Source organism: Leptonotus elevatus, chromosome 8 (genome assembly GCF_054856555.1).
Source record: "Leptonotus elevatus isolate MCC_2025b chromosome 8, RoL_Lele_1.0, whole genome shotgun sequence".
NCBI classification, from domain to species: domain Eukaryota; kingdom Metazoa; phylum Chordata; class Actinopteri; order Syngnathiformes; family Syngnathidae; genus Leptonotus; species Leptonotus elevatus.
In genome coordinates, this window is record NC_141246.1 from 24,717,821 (window position 1) to 24,733,337 (window position 15,517).

At 39.9% G+C, this 15,517-nt stretch overlaps 1 protein-coding gene and 1 pseudogene across 2 annotated transcripts in view; one reads left to right on the forward strand and one right to left on the reverse strand.

The window, feature by feature from the left end:
* The window catches only part of patl1 (PAT1 homolog 1, processing body mRNA decay factor), a 33,647-nt gene extending 30,173 nt beyond the window's left edge, over positions 1–3,474 (forward strand). Inside the window, exons 20-21 of one of the 2 annotated variants that reach the window (XM_086083010.1) lie at positions 927–944; positions 1,915–3,474. In XM_086083010.1, the coding sequence (XP_085939136.1) occupies positions 927–944; positions 1,915–2,029 (133 nt within the window). In that variant the 3' untranslated portion in view covers positions 2,030–3,474. The remainder of the gene's footprint in view (positions 1–926; positions 945–1,914) is intronic. The other variant, XM_086083011.1, reaches the window with a different exon arrangement.
* A 970-nt stretch (positions 3,475–4,444) lies between these two features.
* Positions 4,445–7,801, reverse strand: LOC147170281 (scavenger receptor cysteine-rich type 1 protein M130-like; annotated as a pseudogene).
* Positions 7,802–15,517: the final 7,716 nt, after the last annotated feature.

Sequence of the window (15,517 nt, forward strand, 5' to 3'; positions counted from 1 at the left end):
CTTTATAAAGTTGGAAATTTGCCACTTTATAAACTTTAGTTTTTTTCTCGGAATATTGCCCCCGCCCTCTAAAAAAATATGTTTATACGTGACCCTAATACGCCCTCATATAACCTCTGCAAAACGTCACACGACATTTTTATGTTGTTTTTTCCCCCTCTTGGGGCAGTAGGCGGGGCACACCCTCAACTGGTCGCCGGCCAACCGCAGTGCACACATAAACGAACAGCAAAGTAAAGTGCAATTAACCTATCTTGCATGTATTTTGCATTGTGGGAAGCGGGTTATTTTACACACACACGCACTCACACACATTGGTTGGAGATGTCCCTCCCTATGGTGAAATTATTGTTAATCTTTTCTCGGGGTACCATCATTTTTGTCCAGGCCTGTTTCATGAGTTTGTTTTTAAACTAATTCTGTTGAACCGCAATTCAAAATGCCTGATTTTCATTGGTTAGTTTTCATTATGTTTTTACTTGAGTCAGATTCAAGTTATTCTGTGACCACTGTGGATTTTTTTTTCATTAACAGAGAGGTACCAACAATTTTGTCTGTGTGTGAATTTTTTTTCATTTGGAATGCAGGCCACATGTTTTACCAACATACAATGCTACCGTGATTTACAACGTAGAAGCCATCTTCAGATCCTCCCCCACCTTTTATGTACTGAGCCAAATGTATGAACAATCATAAGATACACCGCTGCAAGATGGCGGCAGCAAACACCACCACATCCGCCCAGCAATCCACGTCTCACAATTTGAGATACGAGTAAATCGAGTTAGGAGCTTAGTCATAGAATGAATAAAACCCGTAAGTCAAGGTACCATAATATAATTTTTTCATAAATCTTCATTTAGTGAACGTTATCTGAAGTTTTGTTCATCATTTCAGTTTCTAAGACAATATATTGTCTTTTTCAGAATCTCCGACTTGTCCAGGTAGAAGTTTCGACATAAACATCAATCCAATCCACCCCACACTTGATGCAGACTTGTGTGTGCGTGTGTGTCTGTGAGTGTGAGCGTGTGCGTGAGTGTGCATGCCATTATTTTAATCCTGTGTGCGCGCATGTATGTCTGTGTGATAGAGAAACGAGAGGTGCGTTTGAATGAAGACTTCAGTTTTAATAATTACGACGTCTGCATTTTTTAAATCTAAAATCTTGTTTACAATTATGCCTATGTTGAACCTTCAAATTAAAAATTATTTCTATTATATAAAAAGTGCAGTGTTATCTTGTTCATTTTTTTGGGGGTGCAATGATTTATGGCTGGCAAACCCACAAATATGTAGTAACTAGTGATGATCTAGTAAATGATGCCTAAATTCATCGTCTTTTGATCCATGTTTGTAAATTCTTACTGGAGTATAATATTATGAGTAATTGTCCTGTTAAAGGTAATCAGTGTTTGGTTTAAAAAAAAAAAAAGGAAAAAAAAGAAAGAAAGGGAAGGGGGCCAGCATATTTTTTCAAAGTAGACATCATTGGAGCCTTAAAGTTGTCTCAACATTAGCCGTGCAATGTAAAGTGTAGGAGTGCTTCGCAGTCAAGGTTCAAGTGTTTGTGTGGACATTTGGAGGTTGGTCGTAAAGCCTGCTCCCAATCTAAAGTGCCTTGGGATAATCCTTGACTTGATGCTATGTACATGAATAAAATTGGCTTGCTCATGGAAACATGAGAGCTTTTGAGTTTTTGTTTTTTAGTTTCTCGCCTAAATCTAATGCACACATCTTTGAAAGAGTTTGACAAGTCATTAATGTCACCCACCCACTGAAGAATCACTACATAAATGTTGAAGGCTCTTGTGACACTTTTGGTGGTTCAACCATACATGCTTTTTACTCAAGTTAGGTTACACAGAAATACAGTAAATGCATTCAATATTCAAGCATCCATCCATTAACTAGGTCGGGTGGAGGCAGCAGCTTCAGCAAAGAAGCCCAGAGTTCCCTCTCCCCAGCCACTTCATCCAGCTCCTCCGAATGGATCCCAAGGCGCTCCCAGGACAGCCGAGAGACATAGTCCCTCCAGCGTGTGTCTTGGCTCGTCCCTGGGGCCTCCTCCCGGTGGGACATGCCCAGAACACCTCGCCGGTGAGGCATCCAGAAGGCCAACCATATGCTAGTGATGGGTCTGGCAACATCGATGCGTGTGTCAAGTTGGTAGAGGAACCCCCGTGTCGGTGCGTGTAGCGCTTTGTGGAAACTACGTGACCGACACAGCCGCTGTGTCACTCATCGCTACTTGTTACTAGGTGTCGAGCTTTATAAGGAAGTGCCGAAGCGCGTCTGTCAGCGAGTTGCGTCTCTGTTTCACACATCTTTTGAGGCTCACATAATCCCCTTCAAATCAGTGTGATAGGGATTCCGAAAGAAGAAGAGAAAGGATTGTCCTACACGGTAGAATCAAATCACAGTAAAATCTTTTGATTGACCATTTGGATTTTGTTCAATTTCACTTTAGTTTCATTATAGGAAGTGATTCTCCAAGGTAATAACTGTGACCATTTAACTCAATGGTTAAACAGACGACATGAGCGGATAAAGTTGCTTGTGTATTTGGGGGTTTAGGTTTGAGCCCCGACTGCAACATTGTAAACTCCATTCATGCACTTTATTAACGCTAAATTGTTTGCACCAGGTGTTAAATGTAGTTGTTAGGTTTTTCATTTTTTAAACCAAGCATGGATTGGATTAGACAATTCTGAATTATGAGTCCTCATATGTTTTTCACTCAGATTTTCAAATTGACACGTTCACACTATTTATTGACTGCATCTATCCATCCAAACATTTTTAATTAAAATGAAGAAATGAATACAGTAGAAAATGCAAAGACTTATTTAATTGAAGTCTTCAAATTAGTGTCAGTTGAGTCTGTCACCATGGTTACCTTTGGTGTATTTGAATATGATAAGACTGTCCATGCACAATTTGATTTGATAAACCTTATTATTCTAGCAAAATTTTACATTCATATGTCCAAATTGATGCATAAGAAACCATTCTTCAAAGAGTTTTTTTGTATCCATGAAAAGTTATTTTTCATCATTATCTACTTGTATGTATCCAAAAGCAGTGAAAACGTATTACTGTACAACTTTTTCATTTATTTATGTGACTTTATACTATCTTTTTTTCCCTTTTTGTTATATTGTTGATTTTATTTTGTTTAGCTTCTTTATATTTTTTAACCTCCCTGGCGTGTTCTTTGTTCGATTTGTTTGCATTGTATACAATGTTTGTATTCAATTTTTTTTTTTACATACTTTGTATACAGTTTAATGTTTATTGTTTGAATAAAGTTTATAAGAGGAAGAAAAAAAAGTTACCTGTAGTGATATTTAAGGTACAGCAGGTGTCAGTATTTAGTGACACAGTATCAACACAGTGAGTCATTGTGTCAACACGCTTCATCAACCCATCATTACCTCAAGCAGATATGTCTTAAAGACTCCTAAAAGACACAATTGGATTGCTTGAGAGAATAATTTTACATACTTGAGTTCTAGTAAACTTTGACAAACAGGGGGATTTTGGTGACAAAATGGGGGCATACTATTTACAATTTGGTGCTGATTAATACTAAAATGTCATTAACCTTGTAGAGGTCCTTAAATTGTTTATAGTTCAAGTCCAACAATAATACAAAATTATGACAAATATTTAATGTTCAATACAGGCAAAACGGTTTGCCACTGTTTTATATTGATTTGCAATTAAAAGCATTTTCTAGAGTTAATATTGCATCTGTGTCTTGTTTGATCTGCCATCATACAGATAATGAGGAAATTGGCCAATAATTATTGGCAATTATCACCCAATTTGACGTCCTACAGATGAACCAGACCAAAATAAAGAAATCCGTTGATAATAGTTTTTGCCGCGTTGGTCCATCTGTTGTGTTTGTGGCTCAAGTTTTGCCCAACTCGTCCAGAGCCGTTGAACTCGTAATTTTTTAAAACATGACTGTTTTGTTTTGGCAAACTCAAAATGAGTTACTGGTTGTCTTTAAAGCAGAGATATCAATACAATTCAGCTTCATGGTGCTTTACGCAATGTTTACATGTATTTATACATGTTAGATGTATACTAGGACTCAAAAGTATAATTGTATTCAAGTAAATTTTGCACACAATTATCTGCTTACTTATCGTTTATCGACATCGGCACTTTCTAAATTATTGGTGTATCGGTATCGGTTAAAAATAGCATTATTGTGCATCCCTATTTGATTCTATAGATTCAGTTGTCCACTACTTAAACATAATAGAATAGGAACACTTCTTATAGGATTAAACAGTAATAAATTGAGAATTGAGATTAATAAATTACAAAGCCTCAAATTAATTATAATTTTTTTAAATCGAGTCCCACATCTCGTGGAAATCAATAGCTCAGTCCTTGAACAAGGTTTGCTACAAGCATACCATTTTCATCATACAATGAAGAAGTCTGAGATGCATGACGAGACAACTAACACTAAGGGCTAGACTTACCCGCACACACAACCACAACTGAGGAAGAATACCATGGAACAATATTGCCACAGTCCAACAGAGCAGACTCAAAACCATCACACACCTTGTTGAGAAGATGTGTGGCTTTAGTTGAGACAGCAATGCCACATCCCAGCTGTCTACACACCACAGAAGCATGCTTCATATCCCACGACGACGACTCTGCACTCAGCATTCTCAGCTCATTTTCATGCACTAACAACTTTCCAGAGCATGATATGCTGCCATTGTCTCTGGGCAGACCATCATCCAAAATCAAATCAAATTCATCTGCAGAACAGAGAAAGGCAAGGTAAATGTGTGTCTGTTAAATCGGCTTTTGCAAGGTATGTCCTCCAAGGGCCATATTCTCCCATGTGCCTTTACACACTGCACTTGACTTTTTGGGTCTTGCTCCATAGAGACTATGGCACTACGGACCGGTGCCAAGCCTGCTTACGGACCAACTCGGAAGTAGCATGGATGCTACATGGTGACCCAAAATTATCATAGCTAACCCACACTTTGGCTGGTAAAATTATTAATATTACTTTTTATCAACATTTTTAGATTATTCAAAATGAACTGATAACAAAATGAAGATTCAATTATGAAATGATTGAAAAACTGAACAGAGGACATTTAGTGTAGAGACCTATTTTCTGTCATGTAAGTCTGCGCAGGCAAAACATTTTAGGGAAAAAAATCGATTTCAACAGTTTCCTGAACTAATCACTGATTTACAGATGGGTCAGAAGGTAGTGCTATGACTTTTTGGGTTGGGTCATTGAATTATTATGGTCTTGTATTATGGTGTCTCTTATAATGATGAGATATTTGTCAGCTTCTTTCATCAAGTTGTTTTTATTTTGTAATTGCTATACAGTCACTATGACCCTTATTGGTGCTGTGTTAGTCAAACTTAGTTTGTCTAATCTTATGATGAGTTTGTTGTCAGTTGCTGTGCTATTGGTCACTCTTAGTTTGTCATATAAGCTTTTATTCTGTCATGTAGAATTGTGCATTGCCCTAGCAAGTCTTACAGAGTGACACTTTTGTCATTGGAAATGTTATCAACATTTCATCTTTAAACCAAGAGCACCATCTAGAGAGTAAAAAAATATTGTAAGTGGTTCATGAAGCTTCATTTTTCCATCACTACCTAAAGCTCAGGAGTTCCAAAATGGACACAAACATGGTGAAGTTGCATTTAGATGTTATGCTGCACACAAATGGAATAAGGTGCCAACAGTTATCATGAATGAGGTTGTTAAACTTTTTTTGTGTTTAGCACTTTGTTTTTAGTTGCTTTTAAATGTGATATTTTTACCACAACCCGAGTGACCGACTAAATAATGCATCCGCTACCTAAGTATATATTTTGTCTCCATGAATTTCAATTATATTCTCAAGTCTCTGGAAAAGTACATGCTGCAGGATTTGCAGACTACACAATTCCAGGCGCTTTAAAAAGGTCCTGTATGCCAACAGGCCTGTTTATACTGAATGTCTGGATAGGAACATTATAGCGTAGTGTAACAGGGAAATGTGTTGCATGGGATGGACTAACCCGAAAGGCAACATCTGTCGTCTGCGCCTGTGTTAAGATCCCATCAATTACTTCAGGCAATATCAGTAGCAGAACAGGGAGAATTAGGCCCTAAGTGTCTTACCAGCGACGGTGAGAGAGCAACTGTCGCTCACAGAGGTGAAGTTCTAATTGAAAACAAAGTTGTGGTACACACATGTATAGTTGCAGTGTGTTCCAAGCGTGCGGTAGGACACATGAAGTGGGCAGAGTGGTTGACAGCTGGCTGGCTGTGCCTGAAAGTCTGGTGTAGGCCACTAAAGTTCAAGCTGAAGTGACCTTTTGGGTAATGTGGTTCCACAGAGCACTTAATGATGAAGCTGTAGCTCTTCAGGATCTTCACTTTCTCCCGCTGCTTCTCTCCCGTGTAGCCAGAGAAGAAAGTTATATTTAGTCGAGGCAGGACGTCTGCAAACAGATGAAATCCAGTTAGTAGTTGTTATTGTTTTTATTTTTATTGTAACTGCCACATTGCCATTTTTGTGCGTTTTGTTTTCTTTGTTTTTGGGTGTTTGTCGCCACCCACACCAGTGAGGGCGCTGTAGCGTGGTGGATGTGTGTATGTTAGTGAGTGAGTAGAGGAAGAGCTTAGGAAGGAGCCTAAATAAGTCATTAAGACAGAGCGACACACACGTGCGATGTTAAGTTCATCAGAGAGAAACAGAAAAACAAAGACAAAAGAAAACTACTTGTCGACAGTTACAAATGTAACTACGGTTCTATTTTGTCTAAATCCGAGATTTCTGTGCTGTTACAGCACCGCCACCTGGCGGTCGAGAGGGACGAAATAGAACCAATAATGTGCTACAGCATCACAAATACTGCTGATACTATTATTAATTTGTCACCATTGCATACCACTTGAATAGCAGCAGAAGAATGTTGACTTTTCACAGTCCCACAATCCATCAGTGCAAGCTCAGAACCTTCACAATCGGAATAAAAACGCCACTCAGGCACAGGATTTGTCGACATGTCCAATTTACTGGTTGAAACAAGTGAACTGCAGCCAAGCTGTCTGCACACCACAGCAGCTTCCCTTGGGCTCCAGTTTTTCTGGTAACTGAGTGGTCTCCATTCTTTGTCATGTTTCAGTTCCAGCCTACCAGCACATTGGCTGCCTCCGCCTGTTAACCTCAAATCCAGAGATTCTGAAATGAAAGGCAATCATCAAATAAAAAGGAACAGGAAATACCACGGAAACAAACTACATACAATCAAGTGTTTGAATACTTTTTTATCCACCCAGTCTTTGAACTTTGTCTGTTGTGACATTAAAACCCTTTCATGTACAAATTATGATAACCTACTTAAGGATTTTTTTTTCTCAACTGTTTTTATTACTCTTTAGGAATAAAACATAATAATCGCCTTCATTTTTTTTTAACATACATTTTTCAAGGACTTGGTGACATACATGTCCACTAGGGAGGATAACACATGCATTTGAGCAACTGATGAAATATGTTTGCAAGAAAAAAAACAATTAAAAATAATAATAATAATGTAAACAAACAGAGAATGTCAGTTTGATTTTTAACTACATGTATTGCAAAAACATTTACCTAAAGAAAAATGTACCTTTTATGAAGCACAGATAGTAATTTTTATTTTTTTCTGGCAACCATTCATCCTCACTGCCACTGTCATCATTCCCACTTGAGTCAGATGATATATGGGTCGACTAACCTCTAGGTTTTGCTAGCATGTTCTGCACCTAACCACTACAAAACATAAGGACCAGGATCCTTACTCTCATGAGAGGCCTAAAATACATAAAATATTGCTATAATAAAAAGTAAATGATGATTTAAAGCAAAAAAACAAACAGCAGATGAAGTTTTTTCAAAAGCAGCAAAGTTACAGCAACACTAAGTTGTAGTCACAATACAGCTGATGTCCAAAGTCCAATTTAGTGAACTCATGATCAATCGCCATTTCCTCAAATTACAAAAATAATAATTCGATAGTTTAACAATTACAATAATCCTTAGTTGTTGCTTGATGTCCCAATATATATATTTTCTTGCAAGGGCCTCCTGGAATAGAAGGAATAGACACGTATTCCTTCCTTGCACGTCACGTCTGAACTTCTGTCAGCCATTTTTTGTTGGTCTTTTTTTTTTGCAGTTACAAACGTTGACCACTCGAAAGCAGTTGTATGTTAAGACTACACTAGTGTCCACGAGAGTGGCTAATGGCCAACTGTGGAAATTTTTTTTTGTTGCCAATGATATTTCCCTCGTCTTATTGATAGGGAGCAGTATTGCCTTTTTTTGGTGAGTCTTGAATTCCTCATACAGCTCCATCAATAACTTTTGTTGTGTTTGTGAGAAGAATACTGCTCTCGTTTTGCTGTCTTTTGACATAATTGATTGCAATTTCACCTTTCGACTCATCAGGGCTTCTCGTCTACCCCGGGAGTGTGTACAAAGCCAGGCTATGCAAGCCTGGCTTATGTTAGCCTTGATTAGACGCGGCTGCAATGGCTTAGTGAAACGACTTGGAGATGGTGTTTACTTCCAGCCTCATTTTTTTTGCATGAGCCTCGCTTTCTTTAGCTGCGTTGATGGAATACCCCTTCGATCTTCAAATCAAAGTTGACACTAATGGATGCAGAAACGGCTCTTCTGGACATCAAATAAAACATTTCAAATGATGCACAATCTTGTTTATTGAATGATACATGTTGTTATTTGATCTGACTATTTCAAATAACTCTCAATATGGATTAAATTGTACTCCTTTAATACTCAAACTCAAAATTGGAAGACATTTAGAAAGCATTATTTCTTCACTTTCCCAAAGTTGATTGCAGTGAAATTCTCTCAGAACAGTAACCAGTGTATCAAGGATTCTCATTTGTTGGACTTCACAGCCACTTGAAGCAGGTTTGATGTCACACCATGTGCCACCGTCTGGAGATGGATCAAGAAGTAGCTTTGATTGACTGCATGCTGGTATCTGTGCAAACAGAATGGTTGGGTCATACAATAAAAAATAATCATAGCTTCCTAGCTGGGCCATTATCAAAACACAGCCACTGACATTATACGTAATCGGTTAAACGTTTAGCTTTATCTTGTTAGCCAGAAAAAAATGAAGATTTTGTCACATCTTCATATCATAAATAGTGGTAATACTGATAGACACAGACATTGTTCAGAAACATTTCCATTATTTTTATTTGGCTTCAGTGTTGAAGGCAAATGTGTATGTTTACAAGTGTTAAGAATGATCATTTGAATTTCACTGCAAAACGTGTTTTAACAACACATTGGGATGCTATATATAAAAACGGCAAATATATCATCATGAACTCGCATATGAAAGGGTGTCGAGCTTAATATATCTTAGTTCAAGTATACAGGTAGTTTTTGAAGACAAAGAAGTGCAGGGACAAGTGTTAGAGTAGACAATATTAAGTATTGTACTCTTTGCGTGTTCAATTAACTGAATGGTGAGATTCTGGTGAAGAAGTCCCTTTGCAAAGGTAAATAATTATCAGAAGCTTCTGATGACAAAAGCTGACGACACTGAAGCCGTGTTCCATCAGGTTGTGTGTCGTCCACTCCGGCACATCTTTATTTATTGAAAAGTGGGTGAATACGAAAAGTCTCCACCCATCAGCCCACAATACATTTGTTTACAACTCAGTAAAAACAAGAGAATTCCTCTCTCCTCCCTTCTGCAAGTTCCCATAGCTATAAATCAGATTAGAGAAAAACAATCATACATCAGCCTGTCTCTTCCGACAGAGACAGGTACCAGACACATACACTCCTTTATTTTCTCAGGAGTGTGAGACAGATACAATAGACAATCCCATTCATTGAGCTCCACAGCTATAACTAAATCCAAAACGGCTAAAATATAAATTGAAACTGAAAAACAATGTTAATAACTTAACACAAGCTATTGATCGTATGTTTACACTGTCTCAGCTATAACAATATAAATGGCCCAGGTAAAAGTAAATACATTTAGACAGAAAGTCACAGTCCAAAGGTAGGCTTCAAATCTTATAAATGAAAATCGTGACTTCAATGTGTTCAGTTTTCGTGACAATTAACAACATGAGATGAGCTAGCTAGCCCCGGATTACGAGCTATGATCGTACAATAAATCTTACCTTCATACTAAAACTTCTTTCTTTCTGCCCACTTTGAGTGCTCTGCATGTCAACCAACGTTTAAGCTGTTCCACACGGTGTTCATATATTGAACCATGTTGAAATTTTCACGCCTGGGACGTCCTCTTCTTCCACAATGACGAGTAAACTGGTGTGGCTACTCTGTTTGTTTGGATTTTCGGATTTGTGCATATTAAATAAAAACGTGGCGTCATTTGAGTTCAACCCACTGTTGTTCGCTCAACCAATGAGATTGAGCTTTAGCCCGCCCAAATCCTCCAGAGCCCGCCCTCTTCTTCTACGAGTACAAATCACGGCGCTCTACAAGTACGAATCAATTTTGCACCATGAGAGATTTGGTGCAAAACTCACGTGAATGGACAGCAGCAGATCTTTGACTACAAGTTGTCATTTCTACAGGTACAAATCACGACTTTTACAGATACAAATTTACACTTTTTTTGTACAGGTACAATTTTGTTTTTGTACAGGTACATATCACGACTTTTACAGGTAAAAAAAATGTTTTTTACAAGTAAATTTTTTTTTTTTACAGATACAATTTTTTTTTTACAGGTACACTTTTTTTTTTACAGGTACAAATCACGACTTTTACAGATACAAATTTGTACTCTTTTCTACAGTTACAATTTTTTTTAAATACAACTAAAAGTTACAAGTTACTTTTGCACCATATTTACCTCCATAACAGTGGGGTGAGGACGTCCCAGGTGTGAACATTTCAACATGGTTCAATATACAAACACCCCGTGGAACAGCTTAAACGTTGGTTGACATGCAGAGCACTCAAAGTGGTCAGAAAGAAAGAAGTTTTAGTATGAAGGTAAGATTTTTTGTCCGATCATAGCTCAGGTAATCCGGTGTTAGCTAGGTCATCTCGTGTTGCTAATTGTCATGAAAACTGAACACATTGAAGTCACGATTTTCATTTAAAGATTTGAAGCATACCTTTGGACTGTGACTTTCTGTCCTGAATGTATTTCCTTTTACCTGGGCCACTGTATTGTCATAGCTGAGACAGTGTAAACATACGATTAATAGCTTGTCTCAGCACTTCTTTAATGTCTTCAAAAACTACCTGTATACTTGAACTGAGATATATTAAACTCGACACCCTTTCATAAGATGTGAGTTCATGATGATATATTTGCCGTTTTTATATATAGCATCCCAATGTGTTGTTAAAACAAGTTTTGCAGTGAAATTCTAATGATCTTTTTTAAACACTTGTAAACATACACATTTGCCTTCAACACTGAAGCCAAATAAAAATAATACAAATGGAAACGTTTATGAACAATGTTTGTGTCTTATTAGTATTACCACTATTTCTGATATTAAGATGTGATAAAAGCATTTTTTTTTTAAGAGCTCAGTATTGTTCATTCGGTAATGTCATCATCATTGCTCTCTTTTTTTTTTTTTGTATGTGGGTGAGTATGTGTATGTGCGTGTGTGTGTGCGTGCGTGTGAGTGTTAGTTCACCAAAAACCTATAAAAAAAATCCCATACCGTTCACCTAAACCGAACACCGCCGTCAGGAGACCCGAGGAAGGACCAAAGAAAAGAAAGGAAAGTGAAATCCAGCACCGACCAGACACCACCCACCGGGCCACCAACCAGAGTTCTTCACCAACCCCAGAAACATCTAAATTCCAACAAATCAGGGAGACCTCAAGAGACCAAAGGAGAGACTGAGGAAAGGAAGGAAGGACAGACGAAGCAGAGTGTGATCCACAGACACCAGCCTCCACAGATTCAATGACCTGAGTAAGAAGCAGATTGTGTCTGAGTTTCGATAGATGCTGGTGTGGTGGATCTGGCATGCATGAAAATCTCCACCAAAGAGGGGAGCCGTCGACCCCCGCCAGGACAGAGCGGGGAAAGGCCCCAGTCGTCACTCCAGCGTTCTTAGTGAAAGCTAACCACTGTTACTGAGTCCGCCAGCTCGCCGACTGGCGAACTCTACCCCTAAACCTTGAATGTGACCCCACCCAGTGTATATACAAGTGTGTGTGTGTGGTGCATTAAAATTGGGAGCAGGTGAACCGGAGCAGAGGGAAATGATATCCCCACGCTCCGATCCACCCGCCTCCCAGGCATGTCAGTGAGTGTATGTGGTGCATTAAAAAAATAAATGGGGGGGGGGACACGGACAGGGGACCGCAGCACTGCTCTATACTGCAGTCTGCCCCAACCGATGGCACTCCGCCCCGACACCGTGTTTCCTTCCCTACCCCACACCCTCAAAGTGTGTTATGTGCCCTATATGTCGATAAAAGTGTATTGTGTCCTGCCCCCCCCCAACCGGGCGGGGGCAGGAGGCGCACCCGCCCACCAAACCCCCACCCACCCCACCGGGACCCCGGCGGGCATATGGGACCAGCACGGCGGAGCGATAGGGCTCGCCCCCCGGATACTGGGGCCCGCCCGAGGTGCCAGGAGGTCCACCGGAGCGGGGCGGGCACAACACCAAACCCACCCACCCCCCAGGCCCCCGGAGCACCGAGACCCGGGCCATGGATGGAGCCCCCGGCCCAGGGGAGGGGAAGGAAGGCGTACAGGGGAGGGGGAAGGGAGGGGGGAAGAAGACGACAAGAAGGGCAAGGGGCAGGGCCGCAGAAAGAGGGGGAGAGGCGAGGAGGGAGAGGCAGCAATGGGGAGGAAGGGGGAGGGGAGAGGGAACCACGGGGCACCCCGGCGGCCCACAGGCCACGAACCGCGTCGCCGGGCCCAGAGCGACGGACCGCGCCGGAGCGGCGCCGCGCCGGACACCAGGGAGAGCCCCGCAATGCAGCACCCCCCAAGAGACCCAGGGAACGGCCAAGACTGGCAGCCGCCACCCAGCCGCCAACAGAGGGGCAGACCCCCCACGCCCAGCCAGGGGGGGACAGCTCCTATAGAATGAACCCACTGGCATGCAGTGAATCCGAATATTTAACCCTTAGTGCCCATTGGAGGTGAATCTGCTCGATCCTGTTGGCAGCAGCTGGGTTCCTGACTATAAAAACACAACCATTAGTTACAAATTGCCAAATACAGAAACATCAATGTAAGTTATCGCGATGCGGTGGCTCTCGCTAACAGGCAGAATTAAGTAACCAGATTTAGATTAAAATATTCTATATACGTAGACCATGTTTCTATAAATTTTGATATTTGGTTTTTATTTGAGGCAGATATTTTTTCCATTAAAATGTGATTTATGAGAAGGTTAGACCATTGGTCGATATTCAGAGTTTGTTTATTTTTCCAGTTAACAAGAATTGTTTTTTTTGCGATAGTAAGGGTTACAAGTGTAGATTGAAATTGTTTATGTGGTAAGTCAGTTGTTGTTAAGTCACCTAGCAAACACAAGTTTGGAGAGAACGGTATCCTACAGTCCAAGATAGCGGAAAGTTTTTCTAAGACTTTAGTCCGGAAATACATAACCGGAGTACATAACCATAAAGCATGAAAATAAGTGTCTGTAGTGTTTTGTAAACACTGGAGACAAATGTCGGAGTCTGAGAGTCCCATTTTCTTCATCATATATTGAGTAATGTATGTTCTATGAATAATTTTATATTGGATAAGTTGTAAATTTGTGTGTTTTGTCATTTTAAAAATGTTTTCACAAACTTGAATCCAAAAGTCAGATTCCGGAGCTATAGACAAGTCTGTTTCCCCTTTCATTGATCATCACACCTTCGATTCCTAGCTTCAGGCTCATCACTCTATCTGACACTCTTTTTACCTCCAGGACGTTCCTAACAATCTCCTCTGTCATGATAACTGCTACTCCATTTCTCTTCCTATCTACACCATGATAAAATAACTTCTCCTAAACTTCTAGCTTTTCTCCCTTTCCACCTGGTCTCCTGACCACACAAAATGTCCACCTTCCTCCTCTGCATCATGTCAACCAGCTCTCTACCTTTTCCTGTCATAGTTACAACATTCAAAGTCCCAACTCTCAGTCCTTGATTCTTGGTTTTCCTCTTCTCTTTCCTCCTACGAACACGCCTTCCTCCGCTCCTTCTTCGACCAACAGTAGTCCAGTTTCCACCGGCACCCTGTAGGTCAACAGCACTGATGGCGGTTGTTGTTGTTAATCCGGGCCTTAACCGATCCGGTATGGAATGGATGTTTGATTTGGCCAAAGTTTTTATGCCCTTCCTGACACAACACAAGAAGACACTGGCTTGTACCCCCTTGTAGCTACATAAAAATAAAACATAAAAAAATAAAATTAAAATAAAGATATTCTAATTTCTTCAAAAGTTACTCAAATACAAGTAGCTGAGTACTGTCCACTTTTGGTCATAGGTTTAGGTTATCTTGTAAAACATTCATTAGGGTTCTGTAGCTCTAGTAATCTTCACATCTAAACAGTAGCAGCATTTTTTTTTCCAGGTACAAGTTACTTTTGCACCATATTTACCTCCATATGTAGTAGGTCTGTTTTTAAAGGAGCACTGTGTCACTTTTTTACTCACGACTGCTACTTTAAGTGTAACTGCTGCCACTTTGTAAAGTTCGGGGGTGAACACTCCACATTGAAGGGAAATTACAAGCCGATAGGCGCAGTCTTTGTTAAAAAAGTCAGGGCTCTTTGTACTCATCTAGGCATTAGTAGATCATGCATGATGTAGAAAAAAAGCTTTAACATCAAGACTTTCAACTCCACAATGCACCTTTAATGTGTGATCATATTGGACTCCAAAATGCGGTGTTGAATGAAAGTTTAACATTCACAGGCGGAACGCCTAGTCGGTTTACAGAGTTTGATTCCCACAACACCAATGCACCCTGTGTTTGTACACAAATGATAACCGCTTTGTGTTTGTCATGTCTCGTCACTTATTTATTAGTTGTTAGTCCTGTCTATCATGTTGTCATGTTTGCTTTTATTGTGTAGGGATTGTTTCCGCTTGCTACAGACGTTTTAAAATGTCTGAAGTCCTCTCTTTTATGTTTAACAAATTTAAAACATCATAAATGATGTTGTTTCTGCTAAGTACTGCGTCTCAAATGTTCTCCAATTTCAATACGGTAAATGTTTAAGATCGCATGCCGAGAAACGTTTCTTGGGGAGTGGTAATATGGCGGCTTCAAAAGTCTTGGCCTATCATATACCGGCCAGTAGTGTAACTGGATAGCGAATAGACCAAGACTTTTGAAGTCGCGAGCCCGCCATATTACCACTCAAGACATGGAATTTCTGGTGGCAGGAGTTAGCGTATAAACACAAGAGTGAGGATCTGGAAAGGACAAAGTAGCGAGATGAGA